This window comes from Macaca fascicularis, chromosome 2, assembly GCF_037993035.2.
Source record: "Macaca fascicularis isolate 582-1 chromosome 2, T2T-MFA8v1.1".
NCBI lineage: Eukaryota > Metazoa > Chordata > Mammalia > Primates > Cercopithecidae > Macaca > Macaca fascicularis.
The window spans coordinates 189,531,003-189,558,147 of record NC_088376.1 but is presented as its reverse complement, the minus strand read 5'-3'; the positions used below and the strand labels follow the sequence as shown (position 1 = coordinate 189,558,147).

The following is a 27,145-nucleotide window of genomic DNA, read 5'->3' as shown; positions in this document are numbered from 1 at the left end:
AAGTTGCTTAAACCTACAATGTTTTCTGGATAGGAATCAGTAAAATTAGAATAATGTATATTGCTAAAGCATAAGTAAGCTGTGAGGATTAAGTGATACAACAAATGTCAAGTACCTAATGCAATGTTACATAATTCTAATCATGAAAAACAATTATCAGTATTTCCTTTATATCAACACATCCTTTTTTTGGTATTTTTCTTTTTAAAATGTTAGCTTTATATAATCTTCCTAGTTGTTACCATAATGTATACAGAATTATATTTTCAGCTTTGCATAATATTATGCTATAACAATTGTCTAACATACTACAGTCTTCAGGTCATCATTTTAATTTAAAATCATCCAAAGCTTTAACATGCAATAACTGACTAAATCATTATCTGTAGTGGAACATTTGTTATATTCATAGCTCTGTGTATCCAGTATACTTAGCACCTTTGTGTCTGATGCTTTTTCATGTGTTACATTTTTCCCGCATTATCAGTTTCCGAAAGCGACAGCATAGTGTGTTCGGGTTGTGACTTTTAGCTTTATAACTCATTAGGTGTATGATGCCCAGCAAGTTAATTAACCTCTGTGTCTCAGTTTTCTCATGTGTAAAATGGAAATAATAATACTTAATATGTTAATAGATAAATTAATTACACCAGTATCTTATGCACAATTACTGTTATTTAAATACAGTAAAATGCTGGGTTAAAGGTTTCATGGTATTTTAGGCTACATATTTGCAAAATGGGTATTACAAGTTACTGCCAATAGCAATTTTAATTTCAGTTTTATTTTCCGTTTAAACATAGTCAGCATTGATTTCATAATTTTTAAGTGTTAATCAAATATGGTAAATAATTATAACTGTTATTCTGAATTGTTTTGTAGAACTCATGTGTGGAATCCATAAAGGCAGGAATTTTGATCTACTTGCTCCCCACTAAGCAGCACAAAAGAGAATACCTACCACAGTGCCCTACACGTATATATGTGTATGAGCACACATAGCGCATATAAATACCCATAGAAAGAATAAATAAATGCTAAATTCCTAACGTTATCTTGGGCTTGAAGGCAGAACTATTTGGTGTTGAAGATTAGTGAGAATTTCATTAAAGAGAGGAAAGGGGCATATTTTTTCTTTACTTGAAAGACCTGTTAAATCAGTTTAGATACTATTGGTCATGGGCCTTTGTTCTGGAAACCAATCTTCTCCAATTTTTGTGGTTTTTAATGTTTTATTTTCTAATGAAACCTAGGGCTTTTTGCTGCAACTTATTGGAAGACAGGTAAAGTTCTTACATCTCTATAATCATCAGGTGTATCCAACTGTATTATATATGTTCATTGTATAACACTTGTTGAACTGTACTGATTAACTATTATTTATTATTTACTGTATACCTAGGTAAGCCAGTTATGATTGTCACAGAATACATGGAAAATGGTTCCTTGGATAGTTTCTTACGTGTAAGTAAGATGCACACACATACATATATATGAATAAATTGCTGAAAGTGTTAGAGACACCCTCCAACACTGTGCCAAGCAATTCGGTAATCTAAGTTTAAAGTAAAACTGAAATTTTCTGAGGCTAAATAGACAGAGGAGGGCTGTAAAATTGCACCTTTATTTTGCAGCATTCATATGTTAATGGTTTATATTTTTAAAACAGATTCGTGAATTCTTCTTCAAAAGAGTCTTTTTATACTGCCAAGATTCACACTCGTTAAATAAAAATAAAAAAGAATCCTAAAGCAAGTAATAAAACCCACTGATGTAAGACAGAAAGTCTCTTTTTTATTTTAAGTAATCTCAGTCTGATATAATTATTTAATCACAGTCTGATATAAGACAGACCATCTACTTTCCAAATAGTGCTGTCTACTCAGAAAATAAGCATGTGCTCTAATGCTAAAGTATATATAGTTTCAATTTAGATGTATCATTTTGGTGTTAGATATGTATATTAATTCTTTAGATTGGTAAGCTTTATACAATTATCTATCTATCATCTATCTGTCTATCTATGCATCTATCTATCTATCTATCTATCTATCTATCTATCTATCTATCTATATTTTTTTGAGATGGAGTTTTGCTCTTGTTGCCCAGGCTGGAGTGCAATGGTGCAATCTCGGCTCTCTGCAACCTCTGCCTCCTGGGTTCAAGTGATTCTCCTGCCTCAGCCTTCCGAATAGCAGGGATTACAGGCGCCCACCATCACGCCTCGCTAATATTTGTATTTTTAGTAGAAATGGGGTTTCACCATGTTGACCAGGCTGGTTTAGAACTCTTGACCTCAAGTGATCCACCCTCCTCAGCCTCCCAAAGTGCTAGGATTACAGGCATGAGCCACTGCACCTGGCCATATTTTGACATACTATATTTCACCATATGAAAGTGTATATGTTAAATTTCCATCTATTTCAACAAATATCGTGTTCAACATTTTATGAAGTTCAGGACAATACCAATTACCAGTCATTGCAGGGTATCAGAAAAGACATAGGCCCTGTCCTGAAGGTGCTTTTGGTGCTACATAAATTGAGATAGGTCGATGACAGAAAGATAGAGAAATAGATAGATAAAATATGTAGTATCATTCATAATCATGGAAGAAAATTTTAAATTTTCTAAGAGTGAGAAAGGATATGCTTTATATTAAAATCCATTACCCAAATAAAAATTTTAATAGCAATTATTTTCACAATCATTATTTCAAAAATAAACATTTTCAAAATCAAGTGAGTTAAAATATGATAAATATTATTTCAAAATTATTGTTTGTAATTAAACATGGACATTTTATATTAATGCATTATCTATACATTTTAAACCTTGTGTTTCTATTTTAATCCAAGATTAAATTAGATTGGAAGCTGGATTATGTGATTTAGTTTCTTATTGCTTTCTATTTTGTGACCTGCAACTCAGAGGTGGGTAGAAAAACAAATATCCAATAAATATTTTGACTAATTATGAGCTAATTATTTATGATAATGTTTAAAAATGTAGCATCCACCTTATTTGAAATGATTCATAAAATATCAGGAAACAAAGAAGGGGAAATAAAAATTCAATCAAACAAATAAATATCAACCTAAACTAGCCACAAGATTCATTTCATTTTGTTGTTCTTAACCTTAATGAGTCTGAGGAGGAGTTAGTGTTTTTTTGTCATTTAAGGACCAGTAAAGTCCTTGCTTTTAAACTGAAGTCAAAGAACGTTAAGATACTTCCTGTTACAAAGTATTTGATAACATCGCCACTGTGTTACTTTGTTTCAACCTTGTGTCCATTTGCCACATATCTTTGTCTTGAGTGCTTAGGACAAAAGGGTGTATAGTCAGTCTTGTTACAAAATTCAATATGTGAGATTTTAACCAATAAAGATACATCTTTAAGAAATAGGAACATGGCCGGGCGCGGTGGCTCACGCCTGTAATCCCAGCACTTTGGGAGGCCGAGGCGGGCGGATCACAAGGTCAGGAGATCGAGACCACGGTGAAACCCCGTCTCTACTAAAAATACAAAAAATTAGCTGGGCGCGGTTGTGGGCGCCTGTAGTCCCAGCTACTCAGGAGGCTGAGGCAGGAGAATGGCCCGAACCCGGGAGGCGGAGCTTGCAGTGAGCTGAGATCCGGCCACTGCACTCCAGCCTGGGCGACAGAGCGAGACTCCGTCTCAAAAAAAAAAAAAAAAAAAAAAAAAAGAAATAGGAACATATCTTAATTGTACATTTGAACTGCTTCACAGAAACACGATGCCCAGTTTACTGTCATTCAGCTGGTGGGGATGCTTCGAGGGATAGCATCTGGCATGAAGTACCTGTCAGATATGGGCTATGTTCACCGAGACCTCGCTGCTCGGAACATCTTGATCAACAGTAACTTGGTGTGTAAGGTGTCTGATTTTGGACTTTCTCGTGTCCTAGAGGATGACCCGGAAGCTGCTTATACAACAAGAGTGAGTAACTCAGATTTTCTCCTCTTTTATCGTTGTTTTCCATCTCATATCATGTTGACTTGTAAATAAGTAGAAATCATGACCCAAAATGTGTTGTCAATTATGTTTTTCATAAAGAAAACGTATCTTAAAATTAAAATATTATTATTTATTCTGGGTAAATAGATGATCACTGTTTTAACATTTAATGATTCTAATTCTGAATTTCTATACCTTAGTTTAATATTCCCCACCAAAAGCAGGATTCTCACTTTCCTCAAATCTTGATATTTTTAAATGTATCCATCTTTTCACCATGGTTGAGTCACCCTGAGCTAGCAGAATAGATAAATTCTCAGGACCCACTACATGTCATTTTGAAACACTTTCAAATCAATGTTTAATAAGTAACACCTATTTTTATTATAAAAATGTCAAAACAGACGTATAAAGAAAAGTTATCCATAATTGTGCATCCACAGAAAACATTTACAAGATTGTGAGTCAATTCTTCCAAATTTTTCTTCATACTCTTACATACAAACATGTTCATGAATATATTATTTAAATATAATTATTTATAATACAATTGTATGCCATTTATCTCCATACCAATACATTTCTTGAATATATTTCATTGTCAATAAATAATCTTTAAGTTTTGATGTTTAGTAGGTTGCTGTGTTCTATATTGTTTTATCTTTTCTTAAATCAAATCCTAATTAGTGAGCGAATTGTTATTATATTTAGTTATTTCATATTTTATACAAATGTATAAATGATCTGTCTGCATTCATAATTGTTATGAGCCTCATGATTTTCTAATGATACATTCCTAAAAATGAATGTTTTGTGTCAAAGATTATGTGACTATTTTAAAAGCACACTTTACTACACTCTTGATAAAACTAGGTGTTATCATTAATTTTACTATTATCAGTTAGGATTAATTAAATGCATATGTTTTCATTTGCATCCATTTAATTCAAAATGTATTTGAATCTTTTGTGAACAGTCTTTTCTGTTGTTATTTTCTTTTGTGTTTGTTTTTTGTTTTTTAGACAGGGCTTCACTCTGTCACTCAGGCTGGAGTGCAGTGGCACAATTATGACTCATTGTAGCAGCCTCAAACTCCTGGCCTCAAGTGATTCTCCTGGGCTCAAGTGATCCTCCCTCCTCAGCCTGCTGAGTAGCTGGGATTACAGGCATGGGTCACGTGCCCCAGCTAATTTTTAAGTTTTTCTTTAAAGAAAATTCTTTCTGTGATAGAAATTTAGAAAATATAAACAACAAGTAAATGTCTAATAAGCATTACTATTAATACTACACAAACATAATTATTAGCATTTTAAATTTATACTTTCAATTTTTTAAATACATTTTCACAAATAAATAACTCCTCTTTTGGCATAAAGTTACAAAAATGGGATTATACTATATATAATGATATATAAAATGATTTCAACATACCAATAAATTCAGCACTTTATGTGTAAATCAATGCCATTTTATCTGCCTTGTTTTAACTTAAAAAAATAAAATACATAATTTTCCAGATGATTAAATATTTTTACAGTATTTCATAATGTCTAATACTATATTCATGCACATACTTTAATTAAATAAAGCACTAGTAATTGGGCCGAATTACAATATTTTCATATTATGAATGATATTTTGATGTCATGATATCTATTTCATGTCTGTCCATGATTACCTCTTTGGGATACTTCTATAGAATTAACATTACAGGATCAAAATGTGTACAAATACGTGAGAGTTTTTGGCATATGTATTGCCCAATTGTCTTTGCTATAGTTTTTTATCAATTTTCTCTCCTAATGGCAGTGTCTTTCTCCATATTCTCATCAGCCAAGTGAATGGGTGGTTCCAAAGATGGTAGTCTTCTGCTATTTTCTTATTATCTAATTTTAAAAGTTTATTCCTGATTTTTTAAAAAAAGCTCATCCTATTTGCGAATCTCTCGAGAACTCCAATAATCAAAATTGTCACATGGCATGCATATCATGCTATATATAATAAAGAACCTAATATGCCAGGTAGCATTTCTTCCGCAAGTAAAGCCACAATAATAGAACCACTGAATGACAATGGCACAATGCTGTTGGGATATATCTAGATGCATTGATATAGGAGCTAGGACTCTCCCAATGGCTTTTAATAATAAATCCTTTTTATTTTTCCAATTTTCAAATATACCTCATAGTGATTTACTTTGTTCTTGAATCTAAATTTTTTTTGAAATATCTGAGTATTTTTTAAAAAGCCCTTAGACACTTAAAATGTGACCTACACAAAAATGTTGGTCTTACAAACACAATTCTAATGGATAAGAGCATGACAAATTAAGAGAAATTTTGTATCTTGTAGCTAGTTGAATTAAATTTACAAGTGATTACAATTATATAGCTCTGAACACTTGATGAAATTGCAAAACACGGGATAAATACCTCAACAGTGCTTTTGAGTTCTCCTTCTCTGATCACCAGAAAAAATAGCCAATGTATCTGCAACAAAGCATCATTTTAATCACTGAACTATCAGTTCAGTAGACACTATATGCTACAAGGGATACTTATTGTCTTAAGGAGTGTATTTCATTCTACTCACTTCTACTGTTTTTCTAAGGCTATCCGTCTTACCCTGTCATGACATAAGTACTTCTAACAGTCCATGAAAAGTGTCACGCTTACTTACATTGTCCTTGTTACAACAATCTTATTATACAAGAAAAATACCTTGAGGATAAATAAAAACTATTTGATAAAACACTTTATTTGAAATGTTAAATTTCTGGTTATTCAGTCAGGTTCTAATTTCTATGCCACATTAAATTATTAATTAATTAACTAATTAATTTTTTTGAGACAAAGCCTCACTGTTTCTCCCAGACTGGAGTGCAGTGATGCAGTCTCGGTTCACTGCAACCTCCACCTCCCAGATTCAAGCAATTGTCATGCCTCAGCCTCACAAGTTATTTGGATAACAGGGGCTTGCCACCACACCTGGCTAATTTTTGTATTTTTGGTAGAGACGGGGTTATTCCATGTTGGCCAGGCTAGTCTCAAACTCCTGATCTCAGGTGACCCACCTGCCTCAGCCTCTCAAAATTCTGGGATTACAGGCATGAGACACTGTGCCCGGCCCCATATTAAATTATTACATGAGAGCATCTCTGTCCCCATAAGTAGGCTTGATTGCCAGGATACTCGAAAGAATAGTTTCTCCGGCAGGAACTGGAAATATTTGTCCAACTTTAGATGATTCATACTATGGAGAACACAGTGGGTTAACTCTAAATGTTTCAGTTACACTGATTGTTGCTTTGTCAGGACCTCTTTGTGATAGAAGAAAGGTGTGGTATGGAAATTGCTCTTTAACGTTTCTGAAATAAAAGTGCAACAGGCTCTTTGCATTTCTGTTTCAGTCTCTGAAGATTCTTAAAAACACACTGAACAAATAGGCTCATTCACTACCAATAAATAGCAGTTTCGAGTTCTTCAGTGTTCATCCTTGTATTTTCTTGGAACTCTCTCAAATGATCCATGGGAGTCCTGGCTTTCTTCCGAGAAGCTGTAATTTGCACGTGCATTTCTAGAGTAATTTAGACATCGTTGATTTAATCTCCCATAATAGGTCTTATTTAGTTCAATAAGTTTATAGTTTACTCTAAATATGAGGTATGGTTATAAAGTAATAGGACTTCATTTTTTTAAAAAAAAAACAAATACACCAAACAGCTAAATGAGGCAGCATTCTAAGTTTTCCTTTTGGAAATAAATGTATACTTACTCCAGGAATGCTGATATTGCACAGAATGTTTTGGGAATTTCTCTTTTGGAATTATATTTAAAGCTAAATTATGGCTGATGCCATTAATCAAAAAATTTTAAGCAAGTAGTATTTTGGGATATAGACTTGACTGAGATAAAATCTCGTCTCGATAAGCAGAGTGGGGTGGCTCACGCCTATAATCTTGACACTTTGAGAGGCCGAGACAGGAGGACCTCTTAAGCTCAGGAGTTTGAGACCAGCCTGGGCAACATAGCAAGACTTCATCTCTGTAAATATATATATATATAAAAATAACATATAGTATTTATATATATGTCTATATTTATGTATTATATATTTATATAAAAATATATATAAATACTATATATATGTGTTTATATATATTAAAATAATATAGGCCGGGTGCAATGGCTCATGCCTGTAATCCCAGCAGTTTGGGAGGCCAAAGCAGGTGGATCACCTGAGGTCAGAAGGTCGAGACCAGCCTGGCCAACATGGTGAAACCCCGTGTCTACTAAAAATACAAAAATTACCTGGGTGTGGTGGCATGCGCCTGTAATCCCAGCTACTTGGGAGGCTGAGGCATGAGAATTGCTTGAACCTGGGAGGTGGAGGTTGCAGTGAACCTAAATTGTGCCATTGCACTCTAGCCTGGGGGACAGAGTGAGAATCCATCTGAATAATAATAATAAATAAATAAAAATAAAAACGTAAATTCATCAGGCATGGAGACACTCACCTGTGGCCCCAACTACTCAGGAGACAGAGGTGAAAAGATCACTTGAGTCCAGGAGGTTGAAGCTGCAATGAGCTAAAGCCTGGTGATGGAGTGGGACCCTTTTTCAAAAAATAAATAAATAATAATAAATTTAAAATGAAGAAAAGAAAAAGAAAAAAAAGATTATATTTTTGTGCATATATTTTCTGTTTGTTAACCCAAAGCAGTAAACCCAGCTTAGACATCTGTCTTGTTTATTTGATTTAGTGTGCTCTGATTATTGTTATTTCAGAAAAACAAGTTCACCATTCAAAACAATTTGCTGAGGCATTCCTTTTAGATAACAAATCCTGGTTAATCTGCATTAAAAAGTCAGTCACATTAATAACATTTAACACAGTTCATCTAGTGTCTGAAGTTTCTACAATTTGGAGATTAAGATTTGGTGCCTCAGTGCAGTGACCCTTTCCTGGTTGATCCTCTGAAAGCTATTGCCTGTAGGTAGAGTGTAGTTGCACTGAAGAATTATGAGGGGCATTTCAATCAATGTCAGTAGAAAAGAATAGAGCATGGAATATCTGCCGCTCTCATTTTAAAACATCTCTGTGAGAGGCAGAATAGAGGAGTGTATAGAAATTATATAATCTATTTATGTATTTCAAACTTCTTAAACTTGGAAGAGTATTTGAGGAGTTGAGGGAATACCTAAGCTCAAAACTTAATTTATCAGACACTCAGATATTTTCTCACACTCTGTTTTTTTAAGTGTATCACAAGCTTTCCTTCCTTATGTTCTCAGTAGCGTGCCTGATATGAAAGGGTCAGCTAAGATAGTACTATACACTTTTATGTTTGTTTTTCCTTTTACATAAGGATATTGTGTAGGGAATCAGATTTCTTTTTCCCCCAATACTCACTTCTTGTTATTTCTTCTCATTTCTCACTACTATGTTATGCAGAAATTGCGAATGTTGATATTTTCCATTATACAATATTATTTTGCATCCTATAATGCCTGTAAAACTCCACTGTACACTCATGGGATGTTCAGAATGAATAAGGCTGTGAAGTTTCAGTATTATTATGAAAATAGTTTCTATCTTGTGGACCCCTAAAATGCTCTTGGGAATCCACATAGATGCTTGGATGACACATTGAAAGCCACTGTTACAGATACTTTACAGGGACAAAAGCCCCTTAATAACTAAATGAATATTTTTGTCATTATTCACCGATGTAAATCTACATTATGGCATAGTTTTATGTGCTATCATGTATTTTAAAGAAGTAGCCTTGAAAGCAGAACTGCAGCTGCACACCAAAGCTGCCAAATCATCTTGAAAGTCCATGGACTTCATTGGGATGGATATGATTAGAGCATTTAGATCCACAAATTTAAATCATCAAAGAAGTTTTGTGTCTGGAAAAACAAAAAAAAAAACATAGAAAAACGAATTCCTTTCCTTTGGTTTCTCATCGTGTGACTTTGAAAGTATAATTATAACATGTTTGTTGTATTTTTGCCCTGGGTCTACTAATTTACTTTACTTCATTCTAACAGAATCATGACACTGTTGTAGAACAGTTTGCCCCTGAATGATTTTTCAATCTGTGCTCTTATGAAATTTTATTTTTAACTGGTTAGTATTTTTGTATATATGCATTCATGCATCTATATAGATGAACATTTCTATATTCATATGTTGAAATACATGGCATCCTAGATTCCAAAATGGTAGTGATTAATTTTCTGTTTTATACAGGATCAAGTTACTGAAAATACAGACTTTTATCTTATTTAGATGCTGTGTAATCTGTCACTTCAATTCTTCCTATGTCCTTAAGTTCATTTGGGGAGCATAATTACCACATAAACTGAGTTGGAAAATTTGAGAAAACAAATTGAGTTATCCTTGGCTATATTCTCCATTATTAGATTTGTTTTCTTTTTCGTTTCTATTCTGAAGTTGCCTACTTAGTACATACTAACTGGATTTTGTTAGAACGTTTTCTTTTACGTAATGATTTATTTCACTTTTTAGATCTGCGACTCTGCCACATCGATATCAGATATATTCTAGTACAACTTTGTTTTATTTGATTTCATTTTAAGGATAAGACAAAAAAAGAAAAGTGGCCAAGCAAGTGATTAAAAGCTAAGAGGTTAAATATTTCCTTTCTGATAACTCCAATCTAAGAACATAAATAACAGAAAACAGGAGGCCTTGTTCTGTAACATTTTCAAGAACTAAAAATCTATGCATATCAAAATTGGTATAATACAAAAGACACATATTAATTTGATAAGTAATATATGTCACATGTCATTTATACCTACATGAAAAAGGTAATAACAAAATATCTAATTTGTGTCCTTCTTATAGTAAAAGTATTTTAAGCTGTGAACAAAAAAAAGTCAATGATGAATTTATTGCCTCCCGTCTTATGATCAAAATGAATATGCCTACATGTAGCATCAGAAAATACAACCATTTATTCAATAACTAGAAAACTCTCAAAGGTTCAGTGATTTCAGTGATTAATGTTGAATCAAAAGTTAATGAAAAGTCTAGTACTTTCTATCCAACTATTTCAGAGAGATGAGTAGCATGAACATTTGAACATGTAAAAAACAACTATCCAGTTTATGTGCTGAAAAATTAAAACTATAATTGTGAAGTGGAACACAGGAGCACACAAGTAAAGGCAGGAAAGTAAAATGAAGAATACAGACAGTCTATGGAGAATGCAATTTTATATAGGATGGTCAGAGAAATGGTCTGGTAAAATGACACTGGAGCAGAAAATGGGTTTGAATGAAGGAGCAAATATTGAGGCTAAAGAAACATTAATTTTGCTTTCACTAATTTTCAATTGAATAAAATAATTTTAATAATTGCCCTGATTCCAAGAGGCCCACCTTGCAGGAAGACAGTTTAAGTCATTAGATTAACAGTTTAGCTCAGACTAAATGTCAAGCTAATGGCGACTAGTCCTCATTTCCTATTGGTGATGCATGCCTCTAGTCCCAGCTACTCAGGAGGCCGATGTGGGAGGATCACTTGAGTCCAGGAGGTCAGGGCTGCAGTGAGCCTTGATTACGCCATTGCACTTTAGGCTGGGCCAACAGAGTGAGGCCTTATCTCAGAACAATCATTAGAATGAATTTAACATTATTCCTATCATTTTAATTGCCAATTGTCAGTATCCCCTGCTACATTTCTACTAATTTACCATTGCTTCTTCAAAAAATTGTGTTCAGAGTGCTACAAGTTCAGACTTTGAAATGAATTACTATAACTTTTTTTAAAATTAGAGATTTTAAGTTGGGCGCGGTGGCTCAAGCCTGTAATCCCAGCACTTTGGGAGACCGAGACGGGCAGACCACGAGGTCAGGAGATCGAGACCATCCTGGCTAACACAGTGAAACCCCGTCTCTACTAAAAAATACAAAAAAACTAGCCAGGCAAGGTGGCGGCTGCCTGTAGTCCCAGCTGCTAGGGAGACTGAGCCAGGAGAATGGCGTAAACTCGGAAGGCAGAGCTTGCAGTGAACTGAGATCTGGCCACTGCACTCCAGCCTGGACGACAGAGCGAGACTCCGTCTCAAAAAAAAAAAAAAAATAGAGATTTTAAAAATTAGAGATTGAATATATACAAAAAATACAAAATTGGACATTTAAAACCTCATCGAACTTTTAAAAAAGCCAGATTCATATTAGGATATATATATGTGTGTGTGTGTATATATATGGAGATATATATATATATATATATATATATATGGACTTATACCCCAATGTTTGCATTATTTTTGTTGAAGATAGATATCATACATCAGATTACTTAGTTTTTACACTGTTTTATGAGAATCTGAAAGTAACATAAACATTATGAGTTTGTGTTTTATTTCCTGGATAGCCATAGAATAACTTGGAACACGGAGATTTTCCTGTATTTCAAGAAATGCTTAATCATTTCACATGATGTTGAAAGATCTGAAAAGTTCAAAGAATGAGGTTTTGCTACCTAAAGGATCGTTTATCTCTGATCTCTTGTGGCAATCAACATCTGCTGAAACTATTCTCTCAGTGGCTCTGAGATTTGAACTACTGGGGATAAGACTAGATGTTTCCCTTGGGAGCCTTCTTGGATCACCCTTCACCTTGTTGTCTGCAGTGAATGAATTTTAGTCCCTGACAATAGATAGATGCTAAATCTTTTAGCCAAATAATTTATCTCTATAGTTCCACTTTTAACCTGAGAAGCTAATATTTCTCTCCAGGTTAAATACTCAATTACTTGGGTTTACTCAGATAAACTCTCCAAAGTCCTTTGTCACTCTAAGTATGACCTGACAAAACTCAAAAACAGGAAATGTGAACTATAACCAGCAAGCCTTTCCTAAATCGGCAGGCAGAGATTTGTACATATAATTAGAGAAACATTTGGTAGCTATGTGATATTACGCTTCAATATCCAGAGATTTCAACAATTATACTCCTTTTCTTTAGAAATCAGAACTTGAAGCCCCCTAACCCATTTCAGTTAAGCTCCTGAAAAATTCAGGCTTTTAGTCACATGTCTCGTTGAACTGTCTAAATTCATTGAGCTTAGGGAACTGAATTGCAGAACCTTTCAAGAAGAGGGTTACTGTGTGATTCCTCATCTAACTGCTGTTTCTAGGCAAAGTGGACAAGGTTTTAGACTCTCAACTAATCCTGCAGTGGAGTTTAGCAATTATGTAATGCATTTGTCCAGAGAATCCCCAGCATCTTTACCTGTAGCACTTTATTCCACTCCTTTAACTTTTCTGTAGAATTCTAGAAACATAAATCAAGGTGACACCGTGTGGATATGCAATTCAGTCCAAAGTTAGTCTTTCTTTAAGAGTCCAAAATAATTAACACTGAAAATGTCAGCATCCTTGATATTCGTGTAGGTTTAAGATAGAAAGTTGAAAGAGGTACGGTTCATAAGTCAGTAAAGCTGTTAAGCAGTAAGATAAAACTGAACGTAAAGTCAAATTTTATGTAGTCCATGACCCTGTTTTTGAATGACAAGACAGCTGTGCAGAGAGGTTAAGAAACTTGACTAAAATTAAATAGGAGGGTCAAAGCTGAGCCCAGACACCAGGACTCCTGATTCTTATTAAACTTCGGAATCCACATGGAGCAAATGACTAAACTTACCCTGTACCTCCAGGTACTTAGCTATACATAGATGAGAAGTCAGCACGTGGAGGAACTGGCTGAAGATTTGGTATTGGAGATGTAAGGAGCAAACATTAACTTCTGATTCTGTTAAGTTTGAATTGGAGGTCTTTCTGAAACTGAGGTTTTAGATACACTCCATATGCTGTGATTCTGGGCTTGCTCCAAGCAATTGGAAGCTTTTCTGAAATACATAAATATATCTTGGGAACTTACATGTGGATATAGAGACCAGTAAAAGTAAATGCCTCATTTTAAATGTTTAAATATGGTCAAAAAACACATCTTCATAAATAATTTTTATAGTAACTAGCTGTGCTTTTATAATATTCTGAATGTCTAATGTGGCACATCCTTCTAAAGCATCTACATTTTTAAAATGTTCTTCACATATATAAGCTGGGAAAGCAATTTCTAAACCAGAAAAAGATAGTGCTCATGCAATATGAGCTTGAATTTGTTGAGGTGGGAGGTGAAAAGGGAAGAAGAATTTTTGTGGTCACAATCAAGAACAGAAATATGCATAAGCTCTGTGATGAATTACTTGTAGGAAACTTAGACTCCTATATATTCAATTTATTTTAGTTTGATAGTCTCAGAACTACAGCTCCTCAGCTTAAATGCAGCAAGTCTTATTGTAAAGTGTGACTCAATTAAAATTTATTGCCCCAGCTTCTTCTTTTTACCATATTTCAGAACCAAATTGGGCCCTCAAGGACTCTTATTCAGTGTCTCTCTATGCCAATAACATTTACGTTTTTGTAGCTGTAGACAGTGTTTGCTCTTGGAGCAAATGTATACCTCTAGAAGACAAATATATCAGATATTTTAGTATCTTACTAAAATGCTTGTTTATTGATACCTCCATTTAATAAAAAAAAAGATGCTTAATTTATGAAGTGACTTTAAGCTTTACTAGCAAAACTTAAATTAACAGGAAGTTATCCTAAAAAAGAAAAAGAAAAGGAAGGAAGATAGGAAAAAAGAACAAAGGAGAAAATACAATAAAACAAAAAATTCAGAAGGGATATTATTACACCATCAAAATCCAAGTATTAGAAGATTGGCTCTGGTGAGCTTGACCCCTACTCTTCTATTAGTAAAGGTATAGCCTATGACAGGGCTATACAATATCCCTAGAAAGTTGATTTCACTTAGTCTATATAAAATCCCAGATAATTTGTAGACCTCATGTGGTTTCCTTTCCCTTGCTGATTGTACAACATTTAAAGCAGTAGTTCTCAAATGGGGATGATTTTGTTCCCCAGAAGATACTTAGTATCGTCTTGAGGCATTTTTGACTGTCACAACTGGGAAGATGCTAATGTAATCTAGACGACAGCAGTGGAAGTGCTGCTACATATCCTACAATGCATAGGACAGCCGTCATAGCAAACGATGATCTGGGGTGAAAGGTCAACAGTGCCCTTTTAAAGAAACCTTGCCCTACAAGCTTCCCATCATGTGCAAAAAATGGGAGTGGGGATCAAATGTTTCTCTCAGGTACTTTCTATTTCTTCCTGTTCATATTAGACTGCAAGTTGCATGGGACAATATAGACTGCATTACCATTTGTGAACAAATGTGCAACAGACTAGCCATCTGTTATCAGGCCTCCTAGAATGTGGAACTTCAAGCTATCACAAACATAATGCAACAAATCATAAGTCTTGTGTGCCTGTTACAATTTTATTTTCATTTGGTTTCAATTAAACACTTGAAGTTACTTACCACCCTCCACCCTGGGCTCTAAATTTGAAACATAGCCACTCTAGTTTTGATGTTCTATTTTCATTTTATCAAGACATCATGGAGTAAAATCATACATAAATGTATACCTCTAGAAGACAAATAGATCGGATATTTTAGTCAGTATGTAAGTCTTACCCTTGTGTAATTTTTTAAATGTTTTCACAGTTTACTTAGCCTCATTCTACAAAGAGGTAATGTCCATGTGTATAAACTAAAATTATTCTTTAATTAATTATAGTTTTAGGTTAATAAAGTACCTACAACATTAATATTGAAGCAGTCGATGTAGAATGTGTACTGTTTATGGAGTCAAATGAAAATCTTTATAGCATTCTGCAAACTCTAAAACATATAATCCATACAACATCTTGTGACATATTTTCATAATTCTACAGATACTCTAAAAAAGTTGATGCTCAGTGAATCTTATATTAACTATCATTGTGGAGTTTTTCAAATGTATTGATGTAACAACACTATTAAATAGTAGCATAAGAAAAAAGAGGACATTAGAAAGCAGTAAGATTTAATAAAATAAACTATTATGTTTATATTGGCTCATTCACATTCACATACATTATGAAAAACTAGACTAAACTCATTATCAACTGAAAATGAACTGCACATTTAAAATGCTCAAAATGATCAGAAATCTTTAGTAAAATCTACTTTGCTAAGTCCACAAAATTATAAATCATATTCTCACTTGACAGAACAGCATGCTCTTTTGCAAGCAATAAAGTGTTGTAAACAGCAGAGGTAGAAAATAAGACACATTTTAAACTGGGGAATGCAGTGGTGAAGCGGGGCAGGTGGTTATTCCTCTAGACATCCCAGATCAGGCAGGATAGTAAAGCAGTAGAAGGATCACAGAAGATGGAGTGACCAACTCTTGCTGGAAGGCTCCCAAATGTTCACCCAAAGAGTTTACGTTTGACCAAGATGTTCAGATAAGAACTTTACCAGTTACAGAAAGCAGGAAAAAAAAAAAAAAAAAAAAAAAAGCCTCCCAAGAAGAAAGACCATGTCTTTGGGAAGATAGCGTATATACAGGGGGAATTCAATTAAGATCACTGAGCATCTATTGAATGCCTAAACTGCACATCTGCCAAGATAACACCTAAAAAAGAAAATTGCTCTCTGTAGTGAATGTGTATTTATGGAGAGCACAAGTTCATGTGAGTTAATACTCTTTATCTTCAGCTTTGTAATCTATTCAGTTTTTCATAAGCTTATGATTTCAAATTATAGTTGGGGTTTAGTATTTTTATTTGTTGCAGTTGATATGACAGGCACTACTACTACTACTACTTTTACTAGTGTAGAACACAAAGAGTTTGAAACCACCATGAAGAATTTAAAGAGTTTATGAGAATGGATGCATCTACCTTTTCTTAAATTCTGTAATCATTTTGCTGATTTGAAATTTCACCTGTAGTTTGATTTTTTTTTACTTCAAATTAAATGTGTACCATGTTGGTTTATTATTCTTTTTTTTTTAAAGCCAGAGCAACTTGATATTATTTGCTTGCCATAGAATAAGAGAAGTTTTAACACTTTCTTTTTATCTGATTTAGTATTAATTGCTAAATTTGAATTGTTTTGTAGCTAACAGTGAGCTTTCCCTAGTAGTGTCATTTAATAAATTTGTTACATCAACAATAAATGTATCAATTAAAGGGAACTGAAAGGAAGGAATGGGCATAACATTTATTGAACACGCTATTAAGGAGCAGACACTTTTTTAGTTGCTTTATATATATGATAAATTCATGACAAATGACAAAATTTTCTAAATAATAATATATAATTCTTAATCATCTTTATTCTCTTCCTGATTCCCTCAATGATGGATGGTGTCATTTGCAATATGGTTAGCTAGAAAAGAGATAAGAGTCTTGAATCCGTGATTATTTCATTATTGGAGTTAAACTAATCAGTCTAATAAGCTACGTATTAGCAGATAATGAAAATTCTCTAATGAGAAGGCCAAATGTTTCATGAATATTGAATAAATTATGGGCTAAATAGCTAACTGTTGGCCAGGTGTGATGGCTCACACCTGTAACCCCAGCACTTTGGTAGGTGGAGGCGTGTGGAGCACTTGAGGCCAGGAGTTAGAGACCAGCCTGGCCAACATGGCAAAACCTTGTCTCTACTAAAAGTACGAAATTTAGCCAGGCTTGGTGGTGCACACCTCTAATCCCAGACACTAAGGAGGCTGAGGCACAAGAATTGCTGGAGTCTGAGAGGGGGAGGTTGCAGTGAGCCGAGAATGCACGGCACCACTGCACTCCACACCTAACTGTCTATGAACTTCAGCAGTAACAATGGGCAAGGAAACAACACTCATTCACATTTTCTTCTAAATAAAGAGTTTAAATTAGTCCAGCTCTTGTTTTAGAATGAATTGTTTGGATGTCATACATAAAAATATAAATGAAGAGTTTTCCATTAAAAATAAAAATAAATATGTTTACTTCTAAGTACATAAGCTCAATTAACGGTGACCTGGGATGGAATCTGGACAGCGAGGAAAAGAACTGGTACACCAATTGATCAATAGCAGTATCTGGATAAATTAAGGAAACATTTAAAACACTGCACCCTAGTTTCATTGTTGAACTGATTGAATGCCACTTACTTTTTGTGTGTTTGTAATAACATGTCCAAACTCAAATGAAAAATAAATTAGATTGCCTCACTTCCTCATGCTTTCCCATAAGGGCAGCAACTGAACCCTTGATACAGTTAAGAGACAAAAAGGAAAAGGAAAGTGTAAATCAAAAACCTGAATGACACAAGTAAAAAGACCATATCTACATTTCCAAAGCTAGCAAATCTTGTAGCAAGAGGCCTTTGTCATTTCACAGGTATCTACTGCACAATGTGGCCATGATACCTTTCCAAGGTACCACAGTGAGCTAAGAGCCAGAATATTTTGTTAAAAATTAGTGCAAAGTTAAAGATAGTGTATAGGTCACCTGATCAGCAAGTATGCTACATTGAAAGGTTTAAAATTGTCATTCTAACAATAATGTGTGTGTGTGTGTGTGTGCGTGCGTGCAGGCTACAACACAAACACAATTGTAAGAGCAGAATTATAAGTACAATTACAAAACACAACCGGAAGAGCAGAATTGAAAATTTAAGTTTTTCTTATTAAGATAATTCACTATACATTTTTCCAAACATATATCTCTTTGTGTAAGTTTTAAACATTTTAATAAGATTTACACAGGTGTAAGCAAATAGACCATATCTAGTTGGAAAATATTCTGGAAATAATTTGGTTGAATCTATAACCATGTACTGCATTAGAGAACATACTGTACAAGTCCCAGGCAAGTTAAGAGATTCAGGTGAGTGAAGCTTTCCGTGAAGATATGATCATGCGACACAGCAGTTACCTCTCCAACATTATTGTGTCTGCATTTAGAACAGCGCAAAAGAGGATTCTCCTTCCAAGTTTAAACAGAAACATGGCTCTGTTCCTCCTAAAAAAGATCACCTTTCAGTATATCACTATTTTAAGAAATTCTATTCATCTCAACGCTCTTCTCTCTGGAAAATGGTGAAGAAACACTTAAAATGAAACAACTCTTCTGTGTTTCTTTTTAACCCTGATTGAATTAAACCAAATAAATACACTTCTCTTTCATGGCTGTCAGCAACCTATTGTTTTTTTTCTTATGACTCTATTTTAGTTTCAACTAGAGACCTCGGTAAGGCAACAAATATCTGGACCTAATATTTTCTAAATAGGTACAAAGTTTTCAGCATAGAAAGGGCCTTTTTTTCCTTTTTTTTTTTCTCTTTTTAGTGCCATTTAAGTACACTTTACACTTTCAGTATTACTGAAAGTATACTGAAACGATCCTTTCAGTATAAGTATACTTATATACTTTCAGTAATACTCAAAGTATCCTTTCAGTAATACTGAAAACATACTTATATACTTAATTTGGTTCTGGAAAAAGAGAAGTAGCAATGGCGGTTAGGAAAATGACAAGCGTCTATAACAGAGATAAGATATTTAATTGAGGTTTTTAGGATACTGTATCTCCCTTGTCCTATGAATACAACTTTGTTTGACTTTTGTTAATTCTCTGAGTTCTTAAGAAGGAGAAAGTAGGCCTAGTGATTCCATTTGGTGTCCTGAGTAGATTTTGTTCAATGCTACATGTATAAGTCCGCTTTTGTCAATATCAGGGAGTAGTATTTGAAATTTTGAATTATGAAAACATAAACTTGGTCTAGGCATATGTGGATGAGTGCTTTGGGGGTTTTAGTGCACTTCGCACACTGTAGTTTATCTCCCTAACTTCCAAGGCTGTCTTTTCTCTGGCTCCGGTCTCTCCAATTTGATTTGTTTTACTTCATCAATAGAAACTGTCAACTATTCTTCACCTGGTAGCTTCTTAGAAAGGTTGTGTTCACTGTGCGTCTTTGCATGCTTATTCTTCCTGCTGTTGGTGCTTTTCCATTTCCTCAATTCTCTGCGCAGTTTCATGCATTCTTCATGACTGTGTAAGCTCTACCTTTTCAAAGAGCTTCTGGCAGTACTCTCCCTGAGTAGCTCACTTGTGCCAAAACAGCAAGGAGAAGTGCTTGGTTTTACTGAGTTAGTTCCCATCTTAGCACTCACCTAGCCAGGATAAAGTTTCCCAAGTGTATCTGTGATTAAATAAAAATTGGACATTTTAGCTTCCTCTTCCATTATATTTCTTCACACCGGAAGCTGTTTTTGTAGAACATAGAGTTTTCTCCTCTGTGGTTTGATTTATGCCATTGGCTCAGAATATGAGAGTATTGAGCTAACATTTATTGAGTCCTTACTATGTCCTAGGAAGAAGCCTAAAGATTTTACTGCAATCTGTCGTTTAGTCTCACAACAATGCTATGAATCAGGACTATTACATTCTCGGTAACAGATGAGGCTCACATTCCGGCATAACAAGGCTTAGAAACTTGTCTCCTAAGTTGCTAATCCATTTGTGTAAAGCACTGTATTGCCCCCTTGAGGATCACTTCAAATCCAGTGGTGTGCTATGAGGCCTAATAGAAATCGGTCATATTTTGATGAACATGGCTTAAGATTTTGATGATGTGAGTTCTTTGAAGTATCCATCCCTTTTTTCTTATATCAAATATTGTACTCATCTTTCAAATGACTTCACTTGAAATTGAGGTCACTTAATTCATAAGTGACCTCCTCAGTTTCTCTAGTGAGAATCTTGGCTCCTCGTTCCACATCCACAGTGGATTTTACTACTGTCTTACTAATCAGGGTAAGGTCCATGGACCAGCATCACATGGAGTTTGAAATGCAGACACTGACTACACACTCAACCTCCTGAATCAAAATTTTCATTTTGCTGGGAGTAAGCTGTATATGATTTATATGCATTATAAAGTTTGAAAAGCAGTGTGCTAGATACCTATTTCATTCTGTATTTAGTTTTTTGCAGTAACTCATTATTACTCCTTTTTGCCTGACACTTTCCAAACAAAAGAGCCACTATGTTATCTATAATTGTTTCACCCAAAATAACTAGCATAATACTTCCTATACGGTTGACAATCCGTACATCTTTATTAAATGTATTTATTGAACTAAGAGCAAATTCCGTAGACATTACACTTTTATATCTCCCATAACTCATAAAAGCAATATTATTCTCCTCTAAATTATACATTCTGGTAATGTAATTATTATGTCTAATTTATATGGTGCTTGCCTACTATCCAGAAGACACTTCAATGATTAATGATGAAATGAAGCAGGCAGTAAATTAATCAAGATGATTATTATATTGAAGAGAGTTTTAAAAAATATTTTATTTTTAGTTTATTTAGGTAACAAACACCTGTAAGTACTTATATGCCAGGGAGTGGCCTAAGTTCTTTACAAATATGGACTTATTCACATGCTGAACTTCGATTGCTTGGTCAAGCATAAATCTGGGTTAAATCAATGAAGGTTGATTTGTGATACCTCTTTTAATTCTAATACATGTCATATCACATCTACTTCAGGTTGTTTTGTTGCAGATGATTAATTTACATGCTATAGTTGATATAAAATGTCAATATTTAAGCAATTTTCTTTTTTATATATAATTTCAAAATCCTTCCAAATTATTTGGAAGTAAAATTTGCTGTAAATGGTATGCTACTTCTGGTTGGTATTAAAATAGAATAACATCAGAATGTTTAACAGAAATGCATATTCCATTTCAGAACAGAAATACTATGAGAAATTCTGTCAGGTTTCAGACTATGTTATGTATATTATATGTTCTATGCATTGCTCATTTATGTAGACATGATTTTATATTCAAAGGGAGGGAAGATCCCAATCAGGTGGACATCACCAGAAGCTATAGCCTACCGCAAGTTCACGTCAGCCAGCGATGTGTGGAGTTACGGGATTGTTCTCTGGGAGGTGATGTCTTATGGAGAGAGACCATACTGGGAGATGTCCAATCAGGACGTAAGTATTTGTGGTCTATGAGTTATGAGTTCGGATGAAAAGATCAAGCTGTGCAAGGAAGTGGAACATAATGAAACCGGGTGACTCCTGGTTTGTAACACTGAAATAAAATATTTAGCAGCAATGAAACTGTTTCCAAGTCTCACAAGGATATTAACTATTCTTACAGATTTACATATTTCCCTCAAGCAAGGGTTTAGAAAAAAGACGAAAGAAACATTTGTAGTGAAAATGTAATGAAATAAGTGACCTGTAAGATAACCTCTAGATTCTAATACACGTTGAAGTTTGAAAGTCACTGCTTTACACCATTGAAAAGTACTAATGAACTAATAGTTACTTAATTTTACAGCACTTAGGATTTTACAAAAAAAAATTACTATGATTTGAAAGGGACCATTTGACCTGTGGTATAACTAAAACCTGCATACTAATTTTGTCCATGTTCATTCATATATGTTTTTCATAGAGAACTATATAACTAAATAATAATTTCTTTATAACACTAAATTTCCTCTATCATTCAACATTTCTTTTTATTTTAACCTGCAAAGGATCTTTATATACTCTCCTTTCCTACATTTATGTTCTTTCAATCTTCCTTTATATAATATTTTAGGCATACATAATTTCTTATTTATTTGATCAGTTGTTATCCTTTTAGGCAACTGAAAATGAGAAGTTTTCCCACTTACCTTTAAAATAAGCATATTTGTGAGCCCTGTCCATGAAAACGTAAAGTAAGTGACACTTCCTGGTTCCTGAAAACTTTGCTTCTCACACAGGTAATTAAAGCTGTAGATGAGGGCTATCGACTGCCACCCCCCATGGACTGCCCAGCTGCCTTGTATCAGCTGATGCTGGACTGCTGGCAGAAAGACAGGAACAACAGACCGAAGTTTGAGCAGATAGTGAGCATTCTGGACAAGCTTATCCGGAATCCCGGCAGCCTGAAGATCATCACCAGTGCGGCAGCAAGGTGACACATTCAATTTGGTATCCTGCATTCACTCTGAAATTTGTGTTTGCTATCTCCAAGATGTTAATATTTTTGGCCCACCCCACAAATACATTATTTGAAACTTGTATTCCACAATATTAGAGAGATGTAGTTCCCCGAGAGATGTAGTTCCCCTTTCTTTTTTAATCTTTGGAATGAATTCTCCTGCTCCTTAATGGGAATGATGAAATTCTGAGATATGTTTTAACATGTATCTTGACTCTACCTTCAGGCTTGTTTAAGTCTTTGGGAAATAGGAATACTGGTGGGGTGCGATGTCTCATGCCCGTAATCCAAGCACTTTGATGGATCACTTGAGGTCAGGAGTTTGAGACCAGCCTGGCAACATAATGAAATGCTGTTCCTACTAAAACCACAAAAATTAGCCTGGTGTGGTGGCAGGAACCTGTAATCCTAGCTACTTGGGAGGCTGAGGCTGGAGAATCTGTGAACCTGGGAGGCAGATGTTGCAGTGAGCTGATATCATGCCACTGCTCTCCAGCCTGGTCAACAGAGTGAGACTCTGTCTCTAAATAAATAAAATAAATAAATATACTGATCACATACTTCTTTTCACCCTTCATGACTAAAGCAGTCCTGATTCATCTTTCATTTGAAATAATGAAAAAGAAATTATCCAAAATATTGCACTGACTAGCAACATGCAAGTTTTCCCCAGTTAATTAAACAAATGTTTGTTTAATCCATATTGCATACCAATTACTTTGCTAGACACCATTGAATATAAAACTAAGAGTAAGATAAAGCCAGTGCCCCTGGACAACACCACAAATGTTAATATTCTACAGCTATAATGTAATCCTGGATGCACAAAGTCTATTTAATTTTATGCATATTCCTCTAGGTTAAGAACCACTGAGTTCTCTCAGTGTTTAGAAGAATGTAAATTAAAGTGTATCTACAAAGTACAGTGGAAGAAAGAAGGAAGAAGAGATTAATTTTGTCAGAGGCCATATAAGAAGAAAATAAATATTAATGTATTTAGTGCCTCTCAGAGTAATAAAAGGCAAAGATATCTTGTTTAATAATTTTGATTCTCATTGCACGCATATGAAAAAAAGTTCTTTTACATTTTGATAATGCATTGTTCTACAGGCTTTTAATTTTTCTTTCTGATTTGTCACGTAAGTTAGTACATATTTTATACTTTTAAAACATTCCTCTTGACAACTAGAGAGAGAAGCATTTCAGACCTATTTGGGACCTCTAGTGATATGCCTACTCAATGGCTTGGACTTGTGAGTTCAATAATATCTTGATTGGTACAATGGAGTTTTATCAGGAATGATGACTTGTGGGTTATTGTGCCTTCTTTGCATAACCAGTTGCTTCTCAATATTGATTCTCAATTGTGCCAGTTTTAGGTCTCAATAATACTATCCTGCCCTGTTGTTTCCATTGCTACAAAGCTTACTGACTAAAGCTGGCATTCAATGCATGGGAAATTCCTTGGTTTCTGCCTGAAGTTATCTGTTTGAAGATCAAGCAGGGGGTGTATGTGTGTGTGTGTGTGTGTGTGTGTGTGTGTGAGTGAATATGTAAGTACATTACAAGTTTGATTAACCATGCCTCAGTATCATATTTTTGTTAAAAAATCAATCATATTTAATACTATATTTTAAGATGTCAAAAATCAATGCCCCTGAAATCCACAGGGAATAAAACAGCAAAATTTTAACATATAAACTTTTTTTATCCGTTCTTCTGTCAGTGGATACCTATGTTGATTCCATATCTTGGCTATTGAGAATAATGCTGCAATGAACATGGGAATATAGATATCTCTTTGAAATACTGACTTCATTTCCTTTGGCTATATACCCAGAGTGGGATTGCTGGATCATATGGTGATTCTATTTTTAGTTTTTTGTGGAACCTTCATATTTTTTTTCCATATGGCTGTCCCAATTTACATTTCCTTACTTGCCAATGTTCCCTTTCTCCACATCTTCACTAACAGTTGTTATCTTTGGACTTTTTGATAATAGCCATCGTAACAAGTGTGAGGTGATAGATCATTGTGATTTTGATTTTCATTTCTCTAATGATTAGCAATGTTGACCACCTTTACATAAACCTGTTGGCCATTTGTCTTCCTCAGAAAAAAATGTCAATCAGGTCCTTTGCCCATTTTTAATAGGGGTATTATTATTTTTGCTATCAAGTTATATGAGTTCCTTATATACATTGGATATTAGCCATCTATGAGATATATTGATTGTAAACATTTTCTCTTCTTCTATGGATTGCCTTTCATTTTCTTGTTTTCTTTACTGTGCAGAAAATTTTTAGTTTGATGTAATCCTCCTTGTTTAATTTGGCTTTGGTTCCTATGATTTTGGTGTCATCTCTACAAAATTGTTGCTAAGACCAGTGTCATAGAACTTTCTTCCTGTGTTTGCTTCTAGAAGCTTTACAGTATTAGATCTTCAGTTTACCCATTTTGTGTTGATTATATTGAGTGCACATTACCCAGTTTTTACATAATAGTTGAAAAAGTTAAGTAGGAGAATCATAAACAAGATCTTAATATCAGTATATAAGAATCATAGATTATTTATTGAAAATAACACTTAGGAATCACTACGATTGAATCTAGTAATAAGTCCTTAAATAAAACTACCCGTAACTTATTCCATAAGGATAAATCTCTATCCCAAACTTCACAGAGACTGTGTAGACTCTTAGAAATTCACCTGACAGTTTAACAACTAACAGGATGACAAACCTGTCCTTCCCTGGGCCATGTGGTCCTCATTTTGTACTCTGAAGCCATTTATTTTTATCTTTACAGCGTAGATAGTAATCACAGGAAAAAAAAAGGCTTTACCTATCATAAAAACATTCAAACCATTTTCAAAGCGAACTCATGTAATGTAATGTAATGTAAGGATATCTAATACCAGTTTCATAGAGAAAAGTACTCTTACTATCAGATCATAATATGTGAGGCTATGTCCTAGCATCCAAATTTTAACATACTTTCATAATTCACTTTTCCACTCTTATTGAAATATATCAAATGCTTTTTCCTTACATATTTTTCTTTAATACATGAACAAGTTTGATGTATTTTGTCATAAAACATGATTTTAGAAAAAAATCAATATTTTCTATGAAAAGACAACCATCTTAAAGTACAGCATATAAACATTTTGGCAGTTACATTTATATTTTTACTTATTGCCATCAAAATGCACAATGGGTTAGATTTTGTCATAATGCATTTATTATTGACAACCTCACACTACTATATGCAACTATGTCGAGAATGTTTTTTCTCTTTAGAAAATTTGCTTTCCTCCTTTTGACAATGATTATTTCATCCTTTTCATAACTGATTAAAATGACCCACTTCTTTAATTTTTAGTGATGTCCCTGCCAAATGCTTTATTGAGAAAATAAGCCATTAGATGGGGACTTCCCACAGCAAAACAGAAATGTATTGGCACCTGCACCTACCCATATTGTCCTTCTTTCCTCTAATTATAAAAGGAAGTGTCCGTCTATTTGTCAGAGGCTAATCCTCTACTCTCCCTCTCTCCCTGTCTCCCTCTCTCTCTTCTACATATCCAGGCTCTTTCTTTATGTAGGATCATTGCCACAAACATATGTTCTATTATATTCTTTCTTGTTATCTTATTCTTATCACCAGGGGAACCTGTCACACATACAAGTATCCAGGTCTATCCCAAGAATCTCCAGGAAAAGAGAATGGAGTTTGGATACTTTATAAAAACTTTAGGTGATTTTTTTTTCTCATCTGGAAAATTTAGGAGATATTGCTTGCCAGTATTACCCCTGCTGGCCCCACATCTCTGCCAACTACTTCCCTACTTCTCTAACACTCTTCACAGCCAAACTTCTCAAATAATGGACACTCAGACACAAAGTCAATATTCTGAAAATGTATCAATTTTCTCCCCCGGCCTGATCCTTCCACTGCTTAATTAACTGCATATACCAGCAGCTACCCATTCACCTAACCAGGAATTGGAGCAACACTTGGGACCTCTTTCTTGCCCTCCACACTGTGATCATCTGGATCAATGAGATCTATCTCTACCCCTTTTCACTGAAAACGTTTTCCTCATGGCTGTTTCATCTTCTGACCTGGACCACTGCAATAGGCTCCTAACTTGTCCCCTGCTTTGATTGCTGTCGAACTCCAAACATTTTTTTGCACAG

At 34.4% G+C, this 27,145-nt stretch overlaps 1 protein-coding gene across 5 annotated transcripts in view; it reads left to right on the top strand.

Moving 5' to 3' along the window:
* The window catches only part of EPHA3 (EPH receptor A3), a 359,434-nt gene that overhangs the window by 310,848 nt on the left and 21,441 nt on the right, over positions 1–27,145 (top strand). For all 5 annotated transcript variants that reach the window (XM_005548387.5, XM_065539289.2, XM_005548386.4 and 2 more), the window contains 4 exons: positions 1,403–1,464; positions 3,754–3,963; positions 21,787–21,936; positions 22,722–22,915. In XM_005548387.5, coding sequence (XP_005548444.3) covers positions 1,403–1,464; positions 3,754–3,963; positions 21,787–21,936; positions 22,722–22,915 — 616 coding nt within the window. The remainder of the gene's footprint in view (positions 1–1,402; positions 1,465–3,753; positions 3,964–21,786; positions 21,937–22,721; positions 22,916–27,145) is intronic.